A 17959-nucleotide genomic window follows, 5' to 3' on the forward strand; every position below is an offset into this window, starting at 1 on the left:
GCAGAGGAGCCTGATGTGAGGCTTGATCCCAGGACCCTGAGAGCATGACATGAGCCGAAGGCAGAGCCTTAACCCACTGAGCCACCCAGGCACCCCATGAATAGACCTTTTTGTAACTTCTCAAGGTAGTTATGTTAATGGTCATAAGTGAGGTTCAGAAAGGTCTAATCCATATAGCTGGGACTTGGAAATCCTGGAATTCACCCCTGAGGTCAGTCTAGCTCTAAATCATGAGCTTCTTCCACTGCCCTTGCTAAGCCACAATGAAACTGCCCACCATTATGGTCAAGTTCAGCCATTTTAAATGACGAACCTCACCTGTGCCCTATTAAATAGCAATAAATAGCAAAGCTCTGAAGAGTAAATCCAGAAATACTTGCTTGTTTTCTATGTGCCAAACCCTGGACCAAAGGGTCTAACAAGAGTTTTATTGAGTCTTTATTATGAGCCAGGCTCTGATAGAATTTTATGTGTGTACTCTTTAATATTTACAATTCTGTAAAGCAGATATTGTTTTTACATACACCTGACAGATGAAAAACTGAGACTTAGAAAAATGAGTGCAGTCATAGAATGAGTCTCTGGCCTTAACCACTGTACCATGTTCTTGCAAGGCTTATGATTTTAAGAATGTAGAAAGTTCGCAAAATATAGCATTGTTGAGCAGAACTAATTACAAGATCACAGAATCATAAAGTCCACAGTCAGATTAAAGAAAACTAACAGAAATCCTGGGGTAAGGGGTGGGGGATGAAAACAGGCCTAAAGAAGGCATTTTAGTAAAAGGCATTTTAAAAAAGTATAAAATGATTTAAACATGCATGCAGATTATCGTTAGTGGGTAAACGGGACACGGCGTTATGATTATGGTTCATGAGGCGGATGCTTTCATGGTTGAATTTTGTATCCTTGAAGTCAGGAGAAACCTTCTGGACTTAAGTGCAGAAGAGAAGAACCACTTCACCCAGGCCTTAGACATGGCAAAGCGCACAATTCACCCTCAATTTGTCATTGCGACCAGGAGATCAGAAGAAATACTGGGACCAGATGGCAACACGCCACAATTTGAGAACATTTCCATTTATAACTACTTTGTTTGGACACACTATTACTCAGTTAAAAAGACTTTCCTCGGGCCAGGACAGGAAAGCTTTGGTGAAGTGGATTTCTCTCACGAAGGACCAGCTTTCCTCACGTGGCACCGGTACCATCTCCTGCAGCTGGAGAGAGACCTGCAGGTATGTGTGGAACATTTCTGTTCTCGGGTCCAGTTTGTACATCATCTTAACTCACTGTGTTCTTAATGATCTAAACATGTGATTAATCTGCCTCTGACATTCGTGAAGTTTCTCCCTCTACTGATTACTTACTCATTTATTAATCTTTCTCTTTTGTGAAGGGTTTATGAAAAGATGGTAGTATCAATGATGAGAGAGCCAGTTGGGACATTTGTAGGTGTGATTTAAAGTGTTGGACATATTCTATAGCTCTGTAATTGAAAAAATGATCTTCATATGGCTTGCAACAAAAGAATCTCATTTGCTATGTCTTCCTTCTTGAATATAAACTAATACTCCCTCCTCCTGGTTTGGACGAAACAAGTGTGCATACACTTCTGAGGCTACCAAGGCCCAAATACATCCCCCATTACGCCAGCTGATGATTCTAATACAGTACAGGGTTTAAATTATGGAAAATATATTTTACATTTATATAGTCATATTTTCATTGAGTGCCATTTTGCTTCCATGACCCCTGACACTTCAAGGCCTGTGGAAGAAACCTAATAAAATATCACATCAATCAGACAGCATTTTTCTTTAAATAGCATCAACTTTTGGGGGTGCATAAAGTGAACCTCAACCCAGACATAAGTATTTCCTGCTTATTTTTAAGCAGAGAAGCTCTAGCCACATTAAAGGATCCGTTAACACAGATATCTTTATTACCGTAGTTTCTTTTGCCAATTGCTTTTTCTTGAGAGAAGTATTGGAATTTTCAAGTGACATTTTAAATTATTATATCTCAACTAGGAAATCCACAGAGTGAACCCATTCTCTAAATGAAATGAATTCTTTCCCTCAAATTAAAATCTGAAAACTAATCTGAAAATATCTGAGGGTAGAAAAGGTGTTTAGAGTCACCTATTGATTTGTAGTATGCCTGCTGTCAGCATTATCACAAGAAAATAAATGGTTGGAATACAGAATAAAATATGGGTATGAAAGCCGTCCAAACATACGCAGTTTGAGAGTGATTAAATTAATTCATCTGATACTCTGAACTTCATATTTTATAGTTCTGATTACAAGTAAGACATTTAGTAGATTATGAGTAGATAAATCTGTCATCTGTAATCAGCTCCAGATCTCCGTGCCTTTAAGTCATTTTCCCATGGGCACACCAAAATGAAAGGGCAGGTGGAAAGTATCTAAACGCTTCGTTTTTGCCTGTGTAAACTTCAACCTCTATGACTTACAATTTTCAAACCTAACAGCACAAGGGATCCAACAAATTACAATCTAAATGTAATGCACAGTTGAAATGCCACATGAATATGTTCCAGCTCCCAAATGTCAGCTCTGAACCACAAACTGACTCTTATTGATCCCTTGGAAGCTGTCACTAATTTTTGTGAACCAGAACAATGGCTTCTAAACAAGGGCTCTCAACCCCTGGAGATCAATAACTGAGGCTCCTTGGAAAGATTTGGGTCCTCTAAAACACCTTGAGGACATGGAAATACTTCCTGGGAAGGGTTTAAAGTGAAAAGACAGAAAAGTACTAAATGCTTTGGAGGTGAGATAAAACAATAGCAGGCTCTCCATCTCAATTCCATGCTTTAAACATACTCACCAAAGGCCTAAGGGGAATGAGAACAAGTACAATAAATGCATGTTTTAGGGAACTCAATAAAAGAAACATGTGATCTTGAGTCCAGTACATTTAAGAACTGTTGAGTCAGCTCAGAAGGGAAACTTGGACTCTGATTTAAAGAACAGTATGCACAAAGAAGTATTTTGCTTCTGTTCAGTATTTCCTGATGGTATTAGTTTCGAGCAGAAACCCAAGTCTTAACAGTTTAGATTCTGAAGCAGGGGTCTTTAAGTAAAACACCTTCAGTGTCCCGGCGGGTAAGGTAAGTGTGAAAGACTATGTAACCTGCAAAAAGTCAAATTCTTGTTTCTGGGGCTTGGAAAACCTGGATTGTACCACTGCGGTCTTCGTCGCTCCGATCCATAGGCTTCTCCCACTGCCCTTGCTAACCCACAAAACATTTTAAAGGCCAGACTCCAAATGCCTGAAGTCGTTCAAGTTAAATTTTAAAAGACAGAAACAAAACAAAAAGTACTGCTCTACTTATTTAAAGGCTGGATCTGGCTCCAGACCCAGACTTACTGAGGCTTGAATTCAAGTTCTGAAAACAGAAGGAGGTAAAGTGTCAAAGGGTGAAAGTTATTATTGGTATTTTTTGGTATAACCAATAGAAATGTGATTACCTGCTTAAAAAAGAAAGGGAAGAATCCCTCCTTCCCCCCCAAAAATCATTTGCAGAAACTTCTGTATGCTGAATGACTTCTTGTAGTACATCAGAAGCCTTGTTAAATAAGGTGTTTAATTCCTCTGGCCTCTCAGACACTACTGATACACTCGCTGGTTCGAATTGCTCAGAGAGAGCCGACAGAAAGACACCGCTGGGGAGAAAACCAAGCCAAGACGGAGAATTTTAAACAAAAGCAGAGAATACTAATAAAAGTTTCTGTGATCTAGGAAATGTTGCAGGATCCCTCGTTCTCCCTTCCCTACTGGAATTTTGCGACTGGGAAGAACATCTGTGACATTTGCACCGATGACCTAATGGGATCCCGAAGCAACTTTGATCCCACTCTGATCAGCCTGAATTCTGTCTTCTCTCAATGGCGAGTGGTCTGTGAATCCTTGGAGGATTATGATTCCCTGGGAACTCTTTGTAATAGTAAGTTCTAAATGACATCGAGGGTTCAGAATTCCCTATTAGATAAAGAGATTAAATGTGTGGCCCTTCATTCTACGAAGGACTTCAGAGTAACGTCTACTTTTGCTATATAGAGAACCCATGTACAGATCTATTCCTTGAACACTGGGGCTATTCAAGGCAATCTCAAAGGTCCCAGGGGAGACTAAACATTTTGAAATGGCTTTTCTTAAGCAATTTGGTTAGTGCATTGCTCACTCTCTTATTTTGTAAATGTTCACTGTCTTATTTTGGAAATGTATGATTGTATAAAATTCATCCTCTTAGCACACGCAGCACTGCTCAGGAGTCATGTGTCTTCTGCTGGACTTTCACAGAAAATTGTTTCCCTGAGAAATCTGGAATGTGCAGAAACAGTTGAAGAGCCCAAAGAGTAAAATTCGAGTCAAAGGGTCAAACCCAAAAGGTGATATGAAGGATATCCTTAAGTAAAGGAAGATGCTGGGGCACCTGGATGGCTCAGTTGGTTAAGTGTCAAGAGTCTTGGTTTTGCCTCAGGTCATGATCTCAGGGCTCTGGGATGGAGCCAGGTATCCGTCTCTGTGCTCAGCAGGGTACATGCTTGAGATTCTTTCTCTGCCTTTTCCCCCTGCTCTCTCTCTCTCAAGTAAACAAAACTAATAAATAAGTCTTTTTTAAAAAGAAAAGGAAAGGAAGGTTACTGCACAGAAAAGATCTGCCAGCCAATCACTTTCCACCTCTCTCAAAGCAAACACATAAAGAGAATGCTTAACCAGCTGTCCTAGCTAGCATCCTCTCTTCAGTGATTTAAATGCCACTTCTGCCTTAGGCCAAGTTTCTGTTGTATGTCGATGTGTTCCTGAGTGTACCATTCTCTTCCTTGGATCACATTATTAGTCTCTGTGGTACTAACACGGGTCTTAATTATTAGAGTCTCCCTACCCTGTCTTATTTTTCTTCTTCAGGCATGCTCAGGGATTTTAAGCTTGTTCTTCCATGTAAAAACTAGATTTCAGGAATTCATTTTATTACTATCTTCATAGCACATTTTATGCACATTCTTTTAAGTTTAAAATATTAAATTCCTTTATAAACGTAAAAAAAGGATATTCTTAAAAAGAATATTCTAAAAAGAACAAAAAATTCAGTATATTTTTCTTACCATTAGAAAATTATTTAGCTGTGTATAGGAATAAAGGATGAGGGAAATGACAGTATATTAATTTTTTTTCTGTAGAAGCTTAAAACTTAGAGTAAAAATTTTATTTGTTTGGCATGCTGAATGAGTAACCACACCTTGAAATACAATTGAGAATCAATATATCTTTAGATACCAAAACATTAATTTTTGAGCAGGCTATTGTATTTTGGCCTGGGATGGTTTTTTCCCCAGACATTTTCGGATGATACAGATAATTGGATACCAAAATGTAGCATAGTTTAAATGGGTAAATAGGAGAGAAGTCCCTTGGTCACAGTATCTTGGTCAATTAGTCTAAGTCTCATAACAGGACACAGAGTTTCATGAAAAATTGAAGATTATGTATTTTAAATGAAGCAAATTTGAAGATTACTCCTTGTCTTAGTTCAAAATATAAATGCCAAGCATTTTATTTATTATTAGCCAGTGAAAGATAAAAGGAAACTAATAGTTGATTCAACACATGCTATGCAACTGATGTGGTGCCAAATGCTTTAATATAACACTGTATTTAATTCTCCTAGAGAGGGGTACCTGGGAGGCTCAGTTGGTCAAGCCTCTGTCTTCTGCTCAGGTCATGATCCCAGGGTCATGGGATCCATCAAGCCCTAAGTCTGGCTCCCTGCTGAGCAGGGCTTCTCTCTGTGCCTTTTGCCCCTCCCCCCTGCTTGTGCTTACATGCTCTCTCTCACTCTCTCTAATAAATAAATAAAATCTTTTAAAAAACAATTCTCCTAGAGATTCTTTCCTTTCTTTACTGTTCTTGGATGAAACGATTTATTCCTGTGGATTTTTGTTATCATATTTTACAGGAGAGCCATGCATAGACATATCACATGCCTGTGTTTTCATGGGCTTGTTGCACCATGTCTCTCCAATGTTCTATTAATGCACCAAATTTGGTACTTTGAAAGAATGAATTAGGGACACCTAAGCCTCTTCTAACCAGTAAAATATCATGTTTGATACATCACATGAAAAACACTGTTGTTTCTACACAGTATTTCCTCCATCTACTTTCTCCTTCACACACTCAGAACTTTTTATTCCTTCCTGCATGAAAACTTCACAAGACTCCAATCTATACAATGTTTTTAGGTGCATTTTAGGCAGAGGTTGTCCATGCCTGTTTGGTCCAAACCTAAAGACCCTTGGGTTAAATTAAACTGCTTTAAACTAGTTTCTTTACTATCTGAATTCTCCACTATGAAACTCCATGAGGGCAAAATTAGAAATGTAGTGTTTTCAAAACCCACAGGATTTATTATTTTTTCTTGGAATTTATTGACAGTTCCTGAACAATAATCCCTAAAACATAAACTTGAATTGATAGATTAGCCAGTGGTATCTGAAACTTCTAGTAATAATATATACCTAAAAAAATGTACATCTACTTTCTAATCTCAATATTGCCATATGTTTAATTTTTATATTATATAAATAAATTTGCTATGCTAATTCATCAGGTATTAACCGTTAGGTCAGTTATAAACATTACAACATAATAAGCTTTATGAATGAGGTGAAATGTATACAAGTTGCAGTTGTAAGATCACCTCTCCCATCCCATAAATGCAGATTATTCTGCATATACTAGTAGGACACACACATTCCTCTGGGGACCACCGAACAGATAAATGCAAAAGGCTCCTAACCAATCTCCTTTCCTCCCAACTACCTAAGATTTCTCTTCACTTCCTATTGAATTAAATAAAAATTTTCCTATTGCTCTTGATTTCTTCACGTATGGTTCTGGTCTAGCTTTTCATTGTTCTCACCGTCCACTACTCTCATACATCACCCTGTGCTCAAGGCAAGTTATTTCCCACACAGGCCCTCTTTTATAGCCGACATGATCTTTCCATACATCAGCATACACCAAACGATGATTTAGCATCTGTTACATGCCAGACACTATACCAAGATTAAGGGGTGTGCTGGTGAGCGAGTACAGAGAGCATTCTTGCTCTGACAGAACATATCTCATAGACAGGAGAAAGCTTATCATCTGTCCTTATTACCTCTGCCTAAAATCTCTGACTTGTAACATTTCTCCTGTTTCACCTGAAAATTCTCCTCAGTCCTTCAGGGTTCTTTGCAAATCTCTCTTCTTTAATGACACCCTTCTGGAGTCATTCAACTAGGAAGGATTGATATTCTCTCTCAGTCTCTCTCAGTCTCTTTGTCTCTCTCTCTCTGTCTCCCTCTCTGTCCCTCTCTCTGTCTCCTTTCTCTACCTTCCTGTCTGCCTCTTTCCCTCTCTTTTTCTCCCTCCCTCCCTCTCTTAAGGCACCTATCCCATTACCCCTAGTATCACAGTTCTTTGTTTCCTGTTTGTCCTACTGCCTTTTAAAAAGTCTAATTATTTCTCACATCAATTGCTGTAAAACATGGATTGAAGTACAGACCATGTCCCAAAGAGTTTTGGATTGTTTTTCTTTATTTCTCTGAAGGCTTGAAACAAATAACATTTGAGTACAAAATTTCACATATATGTGAAATACAGATTTCACCGTGGAATTTAGGTTTATGAGGTTTTGGTAAAATTCAATTTTCCAAGGAATTTTTATGTTAATATAATCTCACTAGAGAAGCATACATCGATTAAAAATATCAGAACCTCTACCTATTTGTGATTTTATAGATTCCACTGATTTTATAGATCACATATCTATTTTAAAATCTTCTATTGATTTTATGGATCGCATATCTAATTCTGTTTACAGAAGTGGCCATGATAACTTAGATTTTCTCACTGTAATGCTCCTAAGTAAGCATTTTTAAAAATTTTCTCTTCTACAAAGGAGAACTTCTCTTTCCATGTTCTTGCTATTAATAAAAATTAAAGAGCAAAGATAAGATCTCTAAATATTCTATAAATATTTACATAGTCCATCCTTTTTCCAGGTACTGAGGGTGGACCAATTAGGAGAAATCCAGCTGGAAATGTGGCTAGACCAATGGTGCAACGTCTTCCTGAACCACAGGATGTCGCTCAGTGCTTGGAAGTTGGTATATTCGACACCCCTCCTTTTTATTCCAATTCTACAAACAGTTTCCGAAACACAGTGGAAGGTAAGTAAAAGAAATCAGCGTTTTGAATTCATCTGGTTATCATAGTAAACTGAACTGTTCATGTTCAGATCTTTTTGAAAAATCTTTGAAAGCCGCATTGATCCTGTGAATTTACAGGAATGTTGCTTCCAATTATGATGCAGTCACAGTTCTTTGCTCAAGAAAGAACTTGTTAAAGAAAAGTGTCAGACCATGAAACTCTTTAATTATCATAAGAGAAGCCCTTGGAAATTGTTCTTCAATCTCTTCAATACCTAAAAAGTATTTAAACAAATCTGTTAGGTGGCTGATCAATAAGTGTATAACTATATCAAATTCTAGTAGAGTCGAATAATATTCAAGACTTTGAGAGCTTATTAAAATTTTTTTCTGAAAAACTAACAATAAAAAATTCTAAACAATTAGTTGACAGCCAATAAAGCCTGGTTGGGGCATTCATTTTATTTAAGTTTATATCATCCTGTAACTTTTCTAAAAGGTCTAAAAATATTCAAATTACCATGTAATGATATTTACTTTGATTTTCCTTATTTAATTCAAGCATTTTAAAGCTGAGGAAACTAAAGACCAAAGAGCTACATTGAATATCCCCCAAAATACTCAGTAACAGAGCATAATTTCAAATCCAAATTTTCTAAGTCCAGTGTCTTTATATGATGAATTTTGATATCGCTAAATCATTATTGAAACATATTTAAAGTTTTAAAACAACAGAATCACATTTATATATTAAAAGTCTCTTACTGTCAAAATTCACATTATATGTAGCATTAAACATATTAGACTCCTCCCCCTGAAAAACAATGGGAATAGATCTCTCTGGCCCCATGATCTGAGATACTTGAAACATAAATCTCATCATTATTTTCATTCTCTCCCCTTTATCATCAAAAGTGTATGCCATTCTCTTCTATCTTTATGTTAATTTTAATAATTAAATATGAATGCACTGATTTGTAGATTATTCAATACATCATCGCTATATTTTGACTAAACTGGTATATATAAACTAAGGCCATAAGCACTAATGTTTAAAAGAATGTGTAGATTGCATCTTACTGAAGCTCAATCAAAAGACAAATAGCTCTAATGTCCTGACAGCACATATGAAAAGGACCAGCCCCTATCAACATGCCCATCATGTTACAGGCAATCTTTAAATATTTTATAAATAAAAAACAATAATGGGATAAAAGTATGAAACATGGCTATATAAATGCGAGTAATTATACAAATGGGTTAATGTATTTTAAATTCTAATTTTATTTTATAGTATGTAAATTTTCCCTGCTGTCCCACCTCTGATTCTTACTCCATCCCACATCATAGACCTCCATTTTTGTTTGTGATCTTTCCTCACCTTTTGCCATTTATACATATACATACATATACATATACGTATACATGTACATGTATACGTATATGTATGAAATATATATGTATACACACATGTATATATACATGTATGTACACACGTATATGTATGAAATATATATGTATATGTATATATGTATATGTATGAAAATGTGTATGGAAAATACATATATAACATGAGAAATATATATAATACATGTATTATAGGAAATATACATATTATATGGGAATAGCATATATATATCATATAGAATATGGGAAATATATATGTAGAATATAGATAATTATCAAAAGTCCTAGAAATATTTCAACCAATAGGCTGTCCAGATGTTTAAAACTAGTACAGACATGATAAGAACGTTATGAGAAATTGTGACTTTTCTACAAAAATAAGATAACTTTCTAAAAATAAATGTGCTGACAGTCAAAAGGAATAAGGCAGGAAACTAAAGTAATATCTGTCAATGTAAGTTCTAGGACAGTCAGAGGGATGTTCTCCCAATTGTGCCAGCAGTTTTTAGAAGAAGCTGGAGATTTCCATTGTCTTTATTTCCACTAGACCAATGTTTGCCTTGTCAAAATAGTGTGTTCTATATATTTTGACTGGTATCCTTTGCAGGCCATTATTTTTAACCTAGAGGCTACATTTAGCAAATCAGGCCACTAGTTTAAAGCTAACCAAACTCTGGGTTAGGAGCAGGAAATGACACCAACCATAGGAACAGAGAAGCAGTGCTATTACAGTAAAGTAAAAATTGGCCTGAGAAGCTTAGGAAAAATTGTTTCCCAATTTAATCACTGCCACTGATTTGGAAAGTAAGATGTTTGTGATGGCTTTTACTAGTCTCACCCATGTTTTTTTATCTAGGTTACAGTGATCCCACAGGAAAATATGACCCTGCTATTCGAAGCCTTCACAATCTGGCTCATCTGTTTCTGAATGGAACAGGGGGACAAACCCATTTATCTCCAAATGATCCTATTTTTGTCCTCCTACATACTTTCACTGATGCAGTCTTTGATGAATGGATGAGGAGATATAATGCTGGTGAGATGTTTTCATATGCTTTTTTGCAGGCTCAGCAAGGACACTGCTTAGGTGATAGAGTTATCACTATAGAGTAAGCACTCGACACATCCAAACTACACTTCAAAATAAGGATAAAATAGCTGTGATATCTAGACATTTCCAAATATCCCAAACTACTTTGAAAATGCAGATGAAACATCTCTTACAGTGTTTATAAGATATTTATTATCATCCACTCAGACTAAGCACAGAACCCCTTCCCATGTTGTATGAAAAGATGACTATCAGACTCCTCAATTGTTTCTTCCCCATATCTTCCAATGAACATTGGCATTACCTTTTTTTTTTCTTTTTTTTTTTGGAACATTCTCATTGTGAATAAAAAAATCCTACTGAGCTCTTCCTCAATACCCAAAAGACAAAAAAATTATACTCACAATCCACAGTTTTGATTTTTATTACTTTTGGCCTCTTACAAATGAAAATTTTATTCAACTTGAAAAGTTAATGTTGGCTTTTTATCACTGCATAGATAATCTCCTTCAGCTTCATTTTAATGCATTTTTTTAAAATATTATTTAAAAGGCCATTTTCCCTTCAGTTCTACTCAGCTGAGAGGCTCACATTACTTTTCAAATAACAAAAGTGCTTCTATCGGTTAAAACGTCATGCATTTTCGTATTTCAAAACTGTTCTAAATTTTTGCTTCTGTGCCTTTACTTCATCACACACATAAACATAATGTTGGGGATTAACTATTGATTTATCTATCCAATTCGTCCAGTCTCTTATTTGTGTGTGAGTGTGTGTGTGTGTGTGTGTGTGTGTGTGTATTTATACACCAGAAACCTCTAATCCAACCTGATTATGAGCATTAACTACTGTGTTGATCAAAATCGAATGTTCCATCAAAAAATCCGTAAAGGATCAAATAACTTACACGTAAATATTTGCTCATCAACCTGCTATGAATTCATTGAATGGAGTGCCACCTTATTTCACATGTATTTACCTACATACCTACAAACATAACGAATTACCTAGAATTTACAATGTCTATTTTTTAAGTGAAATAAGAAATTAACAACGCTTAAGATGCAATGAATGCAGTATTATTGTGGATTTTCATAATGCCTACCTTATCTTTACAACCATAGTGCTCACTCCTAAATCTTACCCAATATCTCAGGCATTCATCTTCAACAAATCTTTCCTAAGCATTCATATATTTAATATAACACAACATCCATTTATTTTCACAGTCATAATTATCATTTTATGTATGCTTAGCTGTATTACTTTTAGGACAATAACAAGTAAATGGGAGTTAATAGGTTTAGGAATGAACAAAAAGGTTCATTAAATATACACTTCTGAGAACTAGACAATGATGTACAAACTGCACTTACGCAGCCATTCAAAATGGACTGTTTCTAAGTTTTTCTTACTTAACACTTACTTAGGAAGTCAGAAGTGGAGAATCTTGGTTACTCTGGCAAGTCTCTTAAAGGGAGCTTGCTTTCATCCATGAAAACAAATGTTCCTTTGCCTTACATATCTTGATTGAAAAGATCATTATTTCACATTCATAACAATCCATTAAAGGCCATTGATGAACCAGATAAAACACTTTTGCTTTTTAGCTATTTTCTTCCTGCTCCCTTTGTGTATGCTATAAATAGCGTAAGATCTCTCAGTTACCTGGAGGGTAACGGAGGGAAAAGCACTGTAAATGAAAAATAGGGAACCTGAAGCCTATTCTGACAAAATACAGCCATAAAATTATAGGACAAGCCAATGTAAACACTAATAAATTGCATGAACACTAAACACTAACAGTTAACTACCCACTTAAATATTCCATGCACCTGCAAATGCCCCTTGAAAAACAGTGTCATAGAACAACTATGTTAAAGAAAAAATAAAACGATTGGAAAAATTTCTAAAATTATCCATATAGTAGAAGTCTTTGTTGAAAATAAGTCTATGAGTGGAGGATGGAATTATATTTTCAAAATGTATTAAACAGCTTTTATAGATAACGAGAACTCTTCAAAAATCATAAGATTATAAAATTATTAGGATCAGAATGGAATAAGAGTTACATTTTACAGCTGAAGGAAATTATAGTCATTTACAGGGAAAAGTCTATTACAGAATCCTTTCATTAGACATGAGGTAGAACAATATAGAACATGCAAACTAATACTAATTTTTATTCACTAACATTTTTTATCTATGTGCACATTTACTTCAAATCTCTTTTTTTTTTTCCAAATGAGAATCGTGTGAATTAAGTTTTAAATATAGTACTCCAGAAGTTCAGTGAATTTTTCAGAAGAAGCAGTTTATATATTTCCTAGCCCAATCACTACTATTATGCCCTGAAAGAAATGAAGTAATTACACACACACTCAAATCCTTTCACATGTATTATCTGATTCCGTATCCTGGTTATTGTGAACAATGCTACAATAAACCCGGATGCAGACATCTCTTTGAGATACTAATTTCACATCTTTTAGATATACCCCCAAAGTGACATTGCTGGATCATATGGTGGTTCTATTTTTATATCTTGAGGAACTTCCATTCTGTTTCCATAGTAGCTGCACCAATTCCCACCAATAGTGTGCAACGGCTCTCATTTCTCCACACTCTTGCCAACACTTGCTATCTCTTTTCTTTTTGATAATCGCCATTCTAAAATATGTGCTCTCTCATTACAGTCCTAATCTGCATTTTCTGATGATTAGTGATATTCAATACCTTTTCACATACCGGTTGCCCATTTGTAAATCATCATGTCGTACATCTTAAATATATACAATTTTTTGGCCAGGTGGACCTCAGAAAAGCTGGAAAAAATACTACGATTCCCTACGTTGTCTTCTAGATACCAGAAATACAGTAGCATACAAAACACATAAAAATAGTTTCCCTCCTGGAACCCTCCTCGTTGTTAGTAGAAATGACAGTAAAAATATGTAAGTAAATATATAGTATGTTAGAAGGGGGAAAGTCTTTTTAAGCAAAGAAAATCAGGAAAGTGGTTAGGGGGTACGAGGTAAATACATGGTGGAAGATCATCCCTAGGTGAGCAAAGGAGCCCACTCTGACTGGAGAGTGGAGGAAAAATGATGGGAAGTAAGGTCAGAGGGACAACAGGTGGAGATTTTGAGGGATATTAGATGTATTTCTAGGATGCGGAGCCCCTGAAGGGTCTTGCATAGGAAAGTTTCATGACAATTCTGCATATTTTTATGATTATTCCTCCACTCATTAATGGGTATAACACTTTATCACATAGCTGACGCTGAACTGGGTTGAGGCTGACCAAGTCAGGATCTAGTAGAAAGGTGAAATGAAAAGTTAAAAAATTATCTAAATTATTAACTTTAGTATCTAACTTTAATAAATAATTAACAGTAGTACACCAAAATGTGAACTTCTTGAAGCCAGGCATTTTGTCTGTTTTGTTCAGTGTCATCACCTCCATGGCTAGACCAGTGTCTGGCATTGGTAAGAGCTCAACGGATTTGAATAGATAAATATTTAATTAGCATTAATACATAGTAAATTAAAAGTCACAAAAATATAAACACTACATACCATTTTAATGATCAAAAATGTTTTTTCAAAGGAGATGCTAAAACACTCTTCTGAGCTTCCTAGGATCACAGTGACTGTTTAGGTAATATATTGCTTACAAACAAAAAATCTAATACTCCATTAGCCTTCTCACATACCCCAGCTCTTCTAAATATATTCCCACTCATGTCCTGCCCAAGTCCATTTCCAACTCTGGTCTTGAGATATCCCATCTGGTTTAGTTGTATTGACAAAAATGCAGAACAACAATAACAAAAAAGAATAATTTTTTGCCACAAAGAGCATATCACTCTTTTTATCCCTGATGACAGAAACTCACTAATAATATAAATGCCTGTAATTTGCATTTAAGTAGAAAGAGGAGAGGAGGCAGGAGGTAAATAATATTTCAGGACCTTGATTTAAAATTTTAAGTGTTTTTTCTAACAGAGTATCTGGAGATAAGTTAATATTTATATCTCTGAAGATAAATAGAAAAAGTAAAGAATACCAAACAGATATATTTATATTCAAGGGCAAACTTCCATTATATATAGTACCTCTCAAATTTAAATTTTAGATGAAGCTACAGCAAACTACAGGTCCATCTTTTTTAAGCTTTGAAAAATAACTTCAGTGAATTTTTTCAAATAAGTTTTTGTAATTTAAAAATAAAACAATAAATGATCATCATAGATGATAAAATATTAAAACTTTCCTGCTTTTAAACTTTCTTGATCTACTGAATGATATGCTAGGGCTGTATTCAAAGCATTTGAACTCTGTTTTATGCAATTCCCTGTTCTGCTGTAGTGAAACTATTTTTATGTCTTTTTCAGTATAAATTATAAAAGAAATTTTTATCTTATCCTAGAATATTTCAGGTCACCTTCAGAACATAATAATAATCTATTAATACTAACTTTATTATGTCTAATAATGAGATGTCTTTGGCATATTTTAGATGCATCCAAATTTCCACTGGAAAATGCCCCTATTGGGCACAATAGACAATACAACATGGTACCATTCTGGCCCCCAGTTACCAACATAGAAATGTTTGTTACTGCTCCAGACAATTTGGGATATACTTATGAAGTTCAATGGCCAAGTGAGTATTGAAAATGTAACTACTGTGGAAATTTCCAAAAGCAAATTTGTTGCCTTTTAAGGTAATCACAGTATTCTGTGGCCTATATTTTCCACTTAGATTTAGAAGGTGTTATTTGGATTTTTATTTGGGGATAAAGAGATTACATTTAACATTTGTTGAGAGCCTACCCTGACCTGGAATTAAGTTGATTATATAGCACACTCTCTCACTTAATCCCTACAACCCTCTGAGATAAGTATTGTAATCCTCATTTTACAAGTAAGGAAGAAGGGGCTGGCCATGATTAGTTTAGAAAGGATAAATGTCAAAGATCACATTTTTAGTAGGCAGGGAGAATTAATTTTGAGCTTAGACCTGTGTAATATGCCCAATTTATTCTACTACATAATTGTGCCTCCTTATCTTTATTCTGAAAAAAAAAATGGAGTGGGATACTGCTTACTGCTTTTTCTGAGATTCTGAAATTGAAAAGTTTCTTGTTTAATTTCCAATCCCTTCCCAACAAAGGCAGGAGGGTGGAAGAGCACACAACACGTAGATTCTGAAAGACTTGGGCTCTAAAACCAACTCTAGTGCCTCCTGACCAAGTGACCCGAGAGGTTCAAACCCCACAGCATCATTGTCTCAACTTTAGAATGGAATTAATAATAACTATCCCAGGAGGGTCCATTTATTATGAGAAATTGGGAAGTGCCTTTAAAATAACAGGTGCTATTATCAGCAATGTGGCCAGTAAAAATTATATATGAAGAATGTGGTAAAATGCCTGCAACAGTGTCTAAGTTTAGGGTGTCTGATTTTTGGGAGGCAACTATTTTACTGTTTATTTTTAATTCTCCTTTTATTTTTCCAATAGGTCGGAATCTTAGTATTTCTGAGATTGTTACCATAGGAGTAGTTGCCGCTTTATTACTGGTTGCAGTCATTTTCGCAGGTGCTTCTTGCCTGATTCGTGCCAGAAGCAACATGGATGAAACAAATCAGCCTCTTCTCACTGATCAGTATCAACACTATGCTGAAGACTATGAAAATATGCAGAATCCTAATCAGTCTATGGTCTAATGACAAATGACCAATTCACTTACGTACTAGTATCACAAAAACACTTGGTTGAAAATAATAGATTAAATTGCTTAGTGTATTTTCTTTCCCTCTGTTACTTTCTTCCTTATGCATGCACTTGTTAGAATTAAAGCTCTAAATATTGTTTTTCATAACTAGGAAGACTCAAAATATTTTTTAATGGGATCTAGGTTTCAAATCTTTAAAATGGTAAGTTGTATGTTAACTAACCAAAATTTAATCAAAATTTGAAACAATTTTTAAAAAATGAAATAAAATGAAACGGTAGTTTGTAGGCACATACCCTAACTGCTAACCCTAATTTCTAACCCTAACTCTACCTCTAACCCTAACACTAACCCTCTTGAGAGGTCCCTGAACAGCAAAATACCAAGGACATGCCCTAACCCTAACCCTCAGTCTGAGAAAGTGGCTTCCTGAGTACATAATAAGAAGCTGAGAAGCAGCCTAGTTATCCTAGAGAAGACCCCAAACACTTAAGTATTGGTAATATTTCTGAAAACGGATGTGAAGGTAAAGATTAAAAAAAAAAAAAAATAGTAGTTGCACCAACTCCATGGTATTTAAGGAGAGTGTGAAGGTTTGGGGCACATTTTTTTTTTTTTTAAGATTTTATTTATTTGTCAGAGAGAGTGAGCGAGAGCGAGCACAGGCAGACAGAGTGGAAGGCAGAGTCAGACGGAGAAGCAGGCTCCCTGCGGAGCAAGGAGCCCGATGTGGGACTGGATCCCAGGACGCTGGGATCATGACCTGAGCCGAAGGCAGCTGCTTAACCAACTGAGCCACCCAGGCATTTGGGGAACATTTTACAAGTCAACTATATGACAATGTTAATAAGCTACTGTGCTCTGTTTATGTATAAAGAAAAATCATGATAATAAATCTCTGATTAAAATACAGGAGTAAGAATATCTACAACGTAAAATGTAAATATCTTTCTGTTCACTTACATTGAAGAACAGATATATAGGAAGCCACTTTTATGAGTTAAAATCAATTATGTGGAGCTAGAAATGAGATCCCAATTAATTTTTTCAAACTAGAATTCCCCGTTGGACATCAGCACACATTTTAGTCTAAGGTTCAAAGTCGCAAAAAGTCATAATCACTGTCACATTCTGAAGTGGTAAAAACGTCACTTTGTTTAAAGGACAATTGATACTGCCTCTGTTTGCCACTATGTTCTCCCTCTCAATTCACTGAAAAAGGAACTACCCATCTGTACACTTCACCTCCCAGTTCCTCTGCCAGTATCTTAGAGGTCCACAAGCCAACCACTAAGGTGGAGAACACACAATACAGTGTTCTACAGTTACCATTCAATTCATTGTGTTTACCCCAAATAGCATTCTCTTATCATTTACCAGCCTTTTATATGTTTTCAAGACCAAGTATTTAAAATATTATTTCATCAGCTCCCCTTTTCTATGTAATCATGCAAGATTGTCATCGATTGTTTTCTTCTTCCTAGCTTCTAACATAAACTATTTTTTACTATTTTTGATCTTGGGGTAC

The 17959-nt window shown here is 35.6% G+C and overlaps 1 protein-coding gene across 1 annotated transcript in view; it reads left to right on the forward strand.

Moving 5' to 3' along the window:
* The window catches only part of TYRP1 (tyrosinase related protein 1), a gene marked incomplete at its 5' end in the record, with an annotated part of 16962 nt that extends 474 nt beyond the window's left edge, over positions 1-16488 (forward strand). The window contains 7 exon segments of the mRNA XM_082695185.1: positions 178-211; positions 879-1238; positions 3772-3976; positions 8085-8252; positions 10495-10674; positions 15212-15358; positions 16218-16488. Of these exon segments, the coding sequence (XP_082551311.1) occupies positions 178-211; positions 879-1238; positions 3772-3976; positions 8085-8252; positions 10495-10674; positions 15212-15358; positions 16218-16423 (1300 nt within the window). The 3' untranslated portion in view covers positions 16424-16488.
* Between the last annotated feature and the right edge of the window lie 1471 nt (positions 16489-17959).

The sequence above is a fragment of the Mustela nivalis genome, assembly GCF_964662115.1.
Source record: "Mustela nivalis genome assembly, chromosome: 13".
Lineage (NCBI taxonomy): Eukaryota > Metazoa > Chordata > Mammalia > Carnivora > Mustelidae > Mustela > Mustela nivalis.